A 10,452-nucleotide genomic window follows, 5' to 3' on the forward strand; every position below is an offset into this window, starting at 1 on the left:
GGGAGGGAGGGAGGGAGGGAGGGAGTCAGATGCAGATATTTCCACCCAACCAATGGACAGAAGCTCTCTGACCCCTGTGGTTGAATTAGGGGAAGGCTGAAAGAAGATGAGGAGGAGGGCGACCCTGTAGGAGGACCAACAGGCTCAATTAATCTGGACCCTGAGATCTCTCAAACACTGGACTACCAAAAAGGCAGCATATACTAGCTGATATGAGGACCCCAACACATATACAGCAGAGGACTGCTGGGTCTGTATTCAGTCAGAGATGATGCACCTAACCCTCAAGAGACTGAAGGCCTGAGTTTAGAGGTCAGACGGGGTGGGGGATAGGGGGTGGGAACATTCTTGTGGAGACAAGGGGTGGGTTGGAGGTATGGGATGTGGAACAGTCGGAGTGGAGGGGGAATAAAATTTGGAGTGTAAAAAAGTTAATTAATTAATTAATTAAAAACTCATGAATTATTTTCTTTGATGGGCACTATAGTTTTAATCTCTCCACTTGAAAATAAACTTTCAACAAAATTTGTAAAAACCAAATTAAGGTACTATGAAAAGGCAATTTGAGTTTCTTAAATAGGACAGCATTTGTTTAGATTTTACAATAAAATTAAATTTTGATTCTCAAGGTCAGAATCTGTTAACAAAACTCAGGATGACTCCATGTTTCTCAGCTTCGTGCTACCTTACTATGTCAGCGGGCTCAAGGCAAGAACACAGTCCTCTTCCCAACTAGCCAGGCATCAAATATCTGCAAATATCATTCTGTAGAGTAAAACCTTCTCCATAATCAGTTCAACAAAACTATCACTGTTTGGAACTGAGACGGGTTACTTTTGTTGATAACTCTCTCATGCTGTGTGCACTACAAACATTTGGAATCACTGCTTTCAAGCACTCTATTAGACACTAATCAGATATGTTACCCTTGTGCTTACCACGAAGACTCCAGCTGAGAGCTGTAGCTTTACAATCTGCTGGAAAATTCAGGAGTGATTTTCACTTTCTCCAATGTCCAGAGTTGGTCTATTATAATAGTAGACATATTTTCAGTACTTGCATCTTGAGTGAAAGTATTTCATCTATAATGATCCAGTGTGATGGCTATTCTATCCTGTTACTTCTAGAGTTCAACTGAGTCACATGTGTATGTTCACTCAGTGGTAAACGGTCATATCTATATGCAACCCTGACTTGTGGTGATGTGAAAATGATCTTAGTCAGAATACTGAATAACACAAAATGAGCAATGAAACATTTTCTTGGAAAACTAGAAGCCAAATGAACCTGGGGGGATAATTTCTGCTCATGTCGGTAACGCTGTTATATTCGAAATTTATCTCAATACAATATGAATACTATATGAACAGCTAGCTATGATGAATGATTTGTACTAGTCTAATTGTCAACCATGCCACAGGGTTAAGTTACTATAAGAACATCTTAAAATATCTGGGGTCGAGACAAGAAAAACAAATATTAATATTTTTACAAAGCAACTGGAGTCAAAGAATTATAGAATTAAAGATTACCGAATTTAACAGATTACTCTATTTACAATATCAATAATCATTATTGTACATTCACAAACTATTTTATAGAATACTTTTAAACATCTGCACTTTTTACTAGAACCCAAATGTTTCTTTCCTAAAATAGAATCTTACTGCCTTATACCAGTTGACATCTTAGCCCTTCTAGCTTTCTCCACTGGCCCCACACTGCCACAGTTACAAATGCCCTCAGAAAGAGGGCACACTGAGTGAGCAGGACCCTCTGCTCAGTTCTGCATGCATCAGTGACTACACAGCAGATACATGTACCCTACAGCCAGAGGACAGACACGCTCAAGCAAAGCAACAAAGTCAAGATGTGAACACTTCACCTTCAGTCCCTTTTTGAGCAAACAGTGGTTTGTTTGCCTTTAGATTTCATGATTTTTTTTTAAAAGCCCTACTCTAAGATCTCTTTCATATTATTACCTATGAAATAAAAAAAAACACTTCTAAAAAGCTTTGTTGTGTTCCAATTTATTATAATCTAACTAATAAGCTAGTCTTTGTTTTTTTTCGAAACAAAAATTTTGATGACATAGCGGCTCATTTTTATTTATTACTGGCTTTTTGTATATATTTCAAATATGAATCAGTTACTTCTAATCAAATTCAGGGCAATTTGACAAACCAAGCAGAATTCTTAAAATTTAAGAAAAGTTATGCATTAGTTTACTGATGTTTTTCTCAATTTAATTTCTAAGAACCCACCCACTATATTCCCCCTCTGGTTACCTCAGAGAGTTCTAAGCTAGGACTCTCTCTAGGGAGCTATTTGCCTAAAACATCTAACCCTGGGGACCCAAAACAGTTTCACCTAAACCTTCATGCTCTTCCTTCAGAGTCAGCTTCCTGCAGGTGGTAAAAACCTGAAAATCGCTTAAGAACTTTATAAGTGCAACTAGCATTTTAAAGGGAGGGAGAGAATTCTTTACATCCAATCCAGTCATCAAACCTCATTTCTCACTTAGTAATAGTTATGGTGAGATAAAATTTGCTTTTGTATGACTGTGCTATGTGTGTCTGTGTGTGTCTGTGTGCTTGTTAGGGAGGCAGGATAGATGTATGCCAGAGATTAGGTCAAATTCATGGCTTCAGTAATATGGGATGTATCTGACAAAACAAAAATCTAACTGAAGAATTCTGTGAGTACCTTTGAATAATAAAACCTATATAAGATAAACAAAAGGAATTCAAGACATGCTTTCAACTTTTTAATTTTAATTTTTAAAAATTTTTATGTGCATGGTGTTTTGCCCGTATGTACTCTTGTGCACTGTATGCGTGCTTGGTGCTTGCCAGAGGCCAGAAGAGAGCATAAGATACTGTGGGGCTGTAGAGTTAGATGGTTGTAAGCCACCAGGTAGGTGTTGGGGATAAAACTTGAGTACTCTGCAAGACCTCTTAATCACTGAATCATTTCTCCAGCTGTCACTTTCAGAATTTTAAAATTCATTTTTATTTAGTAGTTAACTAAAGTTCTCATAAAAACTGTGGTAGCTATCTGAACTACTCTTAACCCTTTGCTTTGAAGAAACACAGCGTAGGAACAGCAGGAGCACTCACTCATTTCTAGTCCTCTGGCAGACTACTCCACATCTCATCATCCCTCGCAGCCACTCAGGGAAACAACTGGAAGGCCCTGCCCACTCCTAACAACTAAGCATATTTAGTGTATAACCATTTATCTTCAATAAAACATTAATAAGCCTTTATTAAACAATGTGGGGATCATCATTATAACTTTTTTTTTTACATTTATAGTGAGATATATTTAAATTATTCATTAACAGATATGATAAAGATGAAAGACTGATTTTACAAATGTGCTTACAAGTATGTTTTTAATATTCAGCATTATTATTTGTAGTGCTGGCCACTGAACCAAGAGCCTTGGGACATTAGGAAACACTATTTTGTAATCATATTTATTTCAAGGTAAGTGTCTAATGTAATATGTGAAAATTGGACTGAATAACCCAGATGGAATTCTTTCCTGTTCTCAGTATGAATAATTAGACTGTACTCCCTAATATTCTTTTGTCCACAAGCATTATATAAAATTATCAGTTAATCAGTTACATAGAATTGGCACAATATGAAATGCAGTAATTACTACCTAAGACTAAGTTAATTTTGCACAATAGCACTGATCTTGCAATCAAGATAAAAGACACAAATAAGATATGCTCAGAAATATGCTTATTCTCTTAAGCTTGGTGAAAATTTAAAGGACAAAGTAAACAATGTGTGTGTGTGTATGTGTGTGTGTGTATACATAAAGTAAACAGTATATATAACACTTTTGTGTCCAATTTCCTACTAAGATTAAATCTATAAAAGACACCTAAAGTTTAAATGTAAGCAAGTTTTATCAAGGGAACATTATGCTTTAACCACATGATGAACAGGAAGGGGACTCACACAGCTCTATAAAAAGCTAAGATTCTGCAGCCAAATGTTTTCAAACTCCTGCTGCCTTCTGTGCATATGTTCTTCAGTCACTGCACAGTGATCACACAGTCCTGCTCTTAACCTATCTTCTAAAATTTTAATGGTTTCCTGAAGGATTTTCTGCTGGTCTCTCAGCTGTTGATTTTTGGTGAAGAATTTTTCTAGTCTCTCTGCATCTAAAATCCGTTCCTTTTTCAGTTTGTTTACTTTGATTTGTAAACCTTGTACTTCCTTATCATGATATTCTTTCAGTTTTGTCCGGAGTTCCTTGAAGTCACTGGACACATGTGCAGAATTAGGGCTTCCACAGCTGCTTCCTGAAATGCTCATCTTGCTTTCCAGGCTTCACACTTTTATTTGCTGTTGTTTCCCTGACCTTTCTTATGTCCTTACATAGGTGTGACTTTGTCTTTGGATTGTTGAAATACAGCTTCCGAGCCTCCCTCCCTGCAGAGCCCTAGGGAACTCTAAGAAGAGAGCGGCGCCCCGCACCTCTTGCCCGAGACCTCTCCTTCTCAGGTGGTCGAACCCACAGAAAGGACTGCCAGAACCTCCCGAAGGCAAGCCGGAGGGCAGCCCCACCTGGCCTGGGAGCCATCATTATAACTCTTAAGGGATCAATCTGAGCTGTTATAATGGAGAAGGTATGAACTGGTGCTGCTGCCCAGTGGCTTCTTCAAAATCAAATGACACACCCCCAACACTCAACTGTGTGCTATGGTGCACCCCTCAAATTCAATGCATTTAACCTGTAAAGTTTATACAAATTCCTTAAGCTTTTGTTCTCCAGTGACCATATAGCCACAGCAACTGCCATTTCTCCTACTACAGGGAGCCTCAGATTTTAAGTTCATCTTCACTGGGCTGGAATTAGACACAGGCCTTGGGAAGACCTAAGGAAGTCCTATCTCTCAGACCAACGCCATTATAGAACTATAAAGTGTACTCAACAGGTCACACTGGCTATAAAGGCACTAAGCAATAGCAGGAAAGAGAAACAGCTATAGAGTAAAACCAGCAGACGTACACATGGTCTCTAAAGCAGTACAGCAGACATACACATGGTCTCTAAAACAGTACAGCAGACATACACATGGTCTCTAAAGCAGTACAGCGGATGTACACATGGTCTCTAAAGCAGTACAGCAGACGTACACATGGTCTCTAAAGCAGTACAGCGGACATACACATGGTCTCTAAAGCAGTACAGCGGACGTACACATGGTCTCTAAAGCAGTACAGCAGACATACACATGGTCTCTAAAGCAGTACAGCGGATGTACACATGGTCTCTAAAGCAGTACAGCGGATGTACACATGGTCTCTAAAGCAGTACAGCGGACGTACACATGGTCTCTAAAGCAGTACAGCAGACGTACACATGGTCTCTAAAGCAGTACAGCAGACATACACATGGTCTCTAAAGCAATACAGGGGAGGCGGGTAAGCTGAAGAGGTCCAAGAACTGGGCCATGCACATTCTCCAGGCTTTGGCCTCTTCACTGGTAACTAGGCCCTATTCACTTGTACTTCTCTGTGTCGTGTGTGTGTGTGTGTGTGTGTGTGTGTGTGTGTGTCTATAAACAGCAAAGGGTGTGAGAATGCAGGTCAGTGAGTAAGGCCACATAATTTCAGAGATCTGGAAATGACTAAACACTGAGAAAGCATCAAGACTCATCCTTCTGAAACTGCAAGAAGTCAGATGTTAAGCCACACTGGTTCCCTTAAGAAAATTACTGTCATTTTCATTATCTTAGCAAAAAAAAAAAAAAAAAATTGACATGTATCAAATATTTAGGGTGAGAGTTCTATTGTACTTTAATATTTTGGTGATTCTAAATTTTAGTGTGACTCTGTAATACTTTTGGTTTATTACAAATTCCAGTACAGGCAATATCAATTGTATAAAGAGTTCTCCTTGAAACTTGGTTGTTTGAAATACTTAATGCATATAAAGAGTACCTGGGCTTGAACCTGCCCCCCCCCCCGAAAAAAATTACAAAAAAAATTTAAAAACCCACAAACTATTATATGTGAAAGAAAACAGTGGCTACTACCAGACAGGTATTTTAAACTCTGAAGTCGAGACTTCAGCAAGGAAATGACAGCTGTAAGTAGAGACTTACAGTAAAAACAACGGTGTACTGAACTAGTAGACTACTGGCGGTACTGAGCGGAGCAAGAGTCCTAAACGAGTTATAAACCACACACGGCATCTGCAAGCACAGCGCTGCTTTCCTCTGCAGTGCATTCACTTTTCTTTGAACGGATACAAAGCACTTTCTGACATGTTTCTCATAGAAAGCTAGGTTTCCAGAGCCTAAGGGTGTTTTTTATTTGTTAAAAGTCATGAAAATGGAACATGTCATATGAATCTGGATGTAGTGGGCTAACCAAGGTGAAGAGGTTCTTGTTGTTCTGAGAGTTTTTACAAAAAAGCAAGCTGCACCTATAAGAAGAACTGACAGAAATACTGTCTGAGGTTATTTGTCTTTGTTCATGGTCTTGGGTAATTATGGCTAGGAACTGTTGGCCTAGTGAACACCTAGAAGTAAGGAAAGAAAAAACACCAATATAAATGGGAAGTAGAAGCAACTGGGAGACTGGCTTTCTTACTTTCAGTTTTGCCATTTACTGGCTCCATGGCTTCAGGCACACATGTAACTTCCCTCTAACTCCATTTCAGCATTTGCAAGATAGAAAGTATAATTCTAATTTCAGCCATTTCCAGAATAATACAATGGGATCAGAAAGCCCTAGAGGTATTCAATACCTAGAGTATCCTAGAAAACCCTAACAGAAAAGTAAATGCTACCTTCAAATCCTAATTTATGTCTCTCCAGTGTCTCTCTATTCTATTACATGTTGATGTCACTCTTAAAAGAATACTAACAAAGCAGTTCTAAAGGAATAGAAGTGAATGCCTTAGAAAAAAAGAAAAACTCAAGATGACCCAAACTCTCATCTTCTGTTTAGGACACACATGCACATCTTCTCTTAAATGACTGAAGCACCAGTAAACACAGAAGAAAAGGACTGTAGCTGCCCATTCTACAACCACTTGGGGAATGGATGGAATGCAATTCCACAAAATAATCCACTTCCCAGTTCAACTAGTAAATTGGCACCACCATCACACAAAATATAAACAATCATTAAAGAAAAATATATATGTGCACCAAGTATAGAGTATCCTGAGGCCAGAAGAGGATGTTAGATCCCCTTGGAGCCGCCATATGGATACTGGAAACCAGGCCCAGATCCTCTGCAAGCATAGCAAGTGCTCTTTAACTGCTAAGCCTTCTCTCCAGCCCCAGACAGCAAACTATGAAAACTAATGAGAGAATCACGAGTGAAAAAATGAGCCAAAGCTTTGGAGACTATGTTAACCAATGTGCATGATGACACCACTGCAACTCACAGCCACGATCAAGACTGCCCACAACTTTAACAGAACTGCCTATTATTAACTGTTGAGTTATGTACCCAAAGGGTATGTTTATTTCTTTTGAAACACATGAAGAGCCCTCTAGCATTGCAGACTGAAAAATCAACAGGATAATTCTGGGGAAAACAAAAACACTGACATAGTATAACAGATTTCCTACATAAACACTTCAAAATATCTAAATTGATATAAAGATCCAGTTTTCTGTGGAAAATTTTTCATTATCCAATTATTATCAAGACTTGTTAGATTTTTGCAATGTAATCATTAAAGGTTTTCAAAGCTCCACCATGAAAGACAGTGGCACTTTTATCATCTACCTGTTCTTCAGACAAATGATGAACATATTTATTTCCTAGATGACTGATTTCTCTTCCTGTTTAATTATATGTTATTTATATGTTGGCAACAATGAAAAACTTCTGCTCTCTGCTTCTCTCTTCTCTTTTAACTGTTTCTCAGTGTCCATCACTCAGAGCACTTCAAAGTTACCAGTTGCAGGAATCAGGTATCAGTGGTTCAGTGTTTCTCATTATACCACATGCACACCAACAGAGAACTCTAACAGTGTTTCTACCACTGACACCCCCTTACACCACTACATCTAGGAAAGAGATTCTTGTAACTTCATCCAGTGTAAACATCTATATATTTGGGTTCTTAACAGTTCAACCACTGCATCTCACACCTTGCTGGATTGCCTACCGCACTATAAGAAATGCTTATTTCCAAAAGTAGGTTCCTGCCAAGCACTTCACTTAGTGTAAGAGTTTTTTCAAAAAAATAAAGTAAAAAAAAGCAATTTTTAAAGTGAAAACTCAACAGAAAATTAAAACAAAAATGTAGAAATTATCTTTGGTGAAATTACTGTTTTATTTTAAATGTAATTAGTGAGTTTTACATCTAAAGTGACCCATTTATCAGGATAACTTTTATTTACACTTATGTTGAAATCCAGTGGTTTTCAGCACACATTTTACTGCTTATACAGGTCTTGGGACACATTCAATGATTCTTGCTTTAGACTGTCAGCTGCCATAGGCAAAATCCACACTAGAATACCAGACATTCACTATTTAAAACTAGAGAAGAAAGAAAAAACAAAAGTTGCACAGGCTAACATCCCTCACAAAGCATCTGCAGACTACCAGGACTTTGGATTGAGTAACCTACTTAGATTAACAGAGTTGTCAAAGGTCAATTGTAAGATCACAATAAAACCAACATTGAGGAGTAGTGAAATCAATGTCAATCACACAAACTGTGTATATTTTTCTGATGCCAATGACAGTCCATACAGTAAACTACATAAAGCATTTAGAATATTTTCAACTACAATATAAACAAGAACAAAAAAAAATGATGTTACAAGGCAGATTCTTTTGAAACAGATTTTATAAGAAGGGTAAATACTTCCTTTTAAAAAGAGTGATATCCAATCTGCTAGGTTGGGGCATAACAACAAAATGTAGGGCTTATTTCAGACTGAACAACTCCAAATTAAGAAAGACATATAAAGGGAGAGTATTTTGCACAGGATAGGAAGACAAAGAATGATCAACAAGAGTGGTGATAAAACAAAGTTCAGGTGTAGATGAGAGGTCTAAACCCTTCAAACTTTACTTCACTTGCAGATAACTTTTACACATCCTCAATTAAAGTCCAAATACTTAAATAGACCCTATAATAGTGCATAAATGAAATATTAACTTTTAATCAAATGTACCCAAAGAAAAATGGTCCAGATAAGTAAAATGTGTCAATGTTTTGTTATATTTTTAATTGTTACATAAATATACCTAATAAGCCAAATAGTAAACCATAACTGCCCTTTTAAGAATGTTTCTCTGGCTCAGAAAACTTGCTATTTATGATATCACAAAGACACTGTCTAAAGTAAAAAAGACATGAATACTTTCTTTTATACACTCTTAGTAGTGCTCTAAAGGAAAGAAGACCCTGACTTTCAGATGCTGGTTCCTTAGTCTCGATTAAGTGAGAAAAACTCGAATACCTCTAGCAACATGGGAGCTTTCCTTACATATTTATATAGGACACGGTAATAGAACAGAAAGGGTCTCTGAGCACAGACACTGGAGAAGACACTTACACAGAGTCATCAACTTACCTATCAGATTTGAGTTCATGAAAGGTGTTGGGGACAAGCCTTCATGGGCTCCCAATCGACTGTCATTCAAGTGATCACTGTAATGGGGGCTGTCTGTAAAACCCTAAGGGGAAAAAAAGACCAAAATATTAAACAGAGTACAGTAACACCTTATTAATGCACAGGCTCACACAGGGTCTCCTAACCGAGCTCCATGTTCATCATTCACAGAACTGAAGAGCACTTGCCTCCAAGCCCAAATTCAATCCCTGAGACAGGGATTACCTGAATTTGGAATTAGGAATCTACATTATAGAAAATCAAAATTGACTACTGCAAGTTGTTCTCTAACTTCCATGTGCTAACCTTAGCAAACACACACCACCCAACACCATCATCCCCTCACAAAAATGAATCAGTAAACAGATATGTTTTTAAAAGAATTCTTTATAACTCTTAAAGAAAAGTTGAGTTTCTGAGGAAACATTAACCTTAGTTCACTGTCTTCAAATTTCTCAATGCTTCTGGAGAAAAGAAAGACTAAGAACATTCTAATAGACCATCACTGAAATCATCTCTAAGATCTCAAATCATCCAAAAGAAAAGACCTTTGGATACGCTCCTATTGCATACAAAAGGAAAGTTATATACATCATTAAAGAAAAAAGAGCTTAAAAAACAAACAAACAACTACTACAACATACTCCTGAGTTGTAATGCACTAGGAAAGCTTCTCTCCTTAGTTACCATTCTTACAAAGATCTACTCTTATGGAATCTGGGCCATTAGAAAGAAAGGGGAGGGCAGGGCAGGGCAGGGCAGGGGAGGGGAGGCGAGGGGAGGCGAGGGGAGGAGAGGGGAGGAGAGGGGAGAGGAGGGGAGGGGAGATC

At 38.0% G+C, this 10,452-nt stretch overlaps 1 protein-coding gene across 9 annotated transcripts in view; it reads right to left on the reverse strand.

Moving 5' to 3' along the window:
• The window catches only part of Tcf12 (transcription factor 12), a 267,077-nt gene that overhangs the window by 152,338 nt on the left and 104,287 nt on the right, over nt 1-10,452 (reverse strand). For all 9 annotated transcript variants that reach the window (XM_028771367.1, XM_028771364.1, XM_028771366.1 and 6 more), the window contains one exon: nt 9,584-9,686. In XM_028771367.1, coding sequence (XP_028627200.1) covers nt 9,584-9,686 — 103 coding nt within the window. The remainder of the gene's footprint in view (nt 1-9,583; nt 9,687-10,452) is intronic.

Source organism: Grammomys surdaster, unplaced genomic scaffold, assembly GCF_004785775.1.
Source record: "Grammomys surdaster isolate TR1022 unplaced genomic scaffold, NIH_TR_1.0 206, whole genome shotgun sequence".
NCBI classification, from domain to species: Eukaryota; Metazoa; Chordata; class Mammalia; order Rodentia; family Muridae; genus Grammomys; species Grammomys surdaster.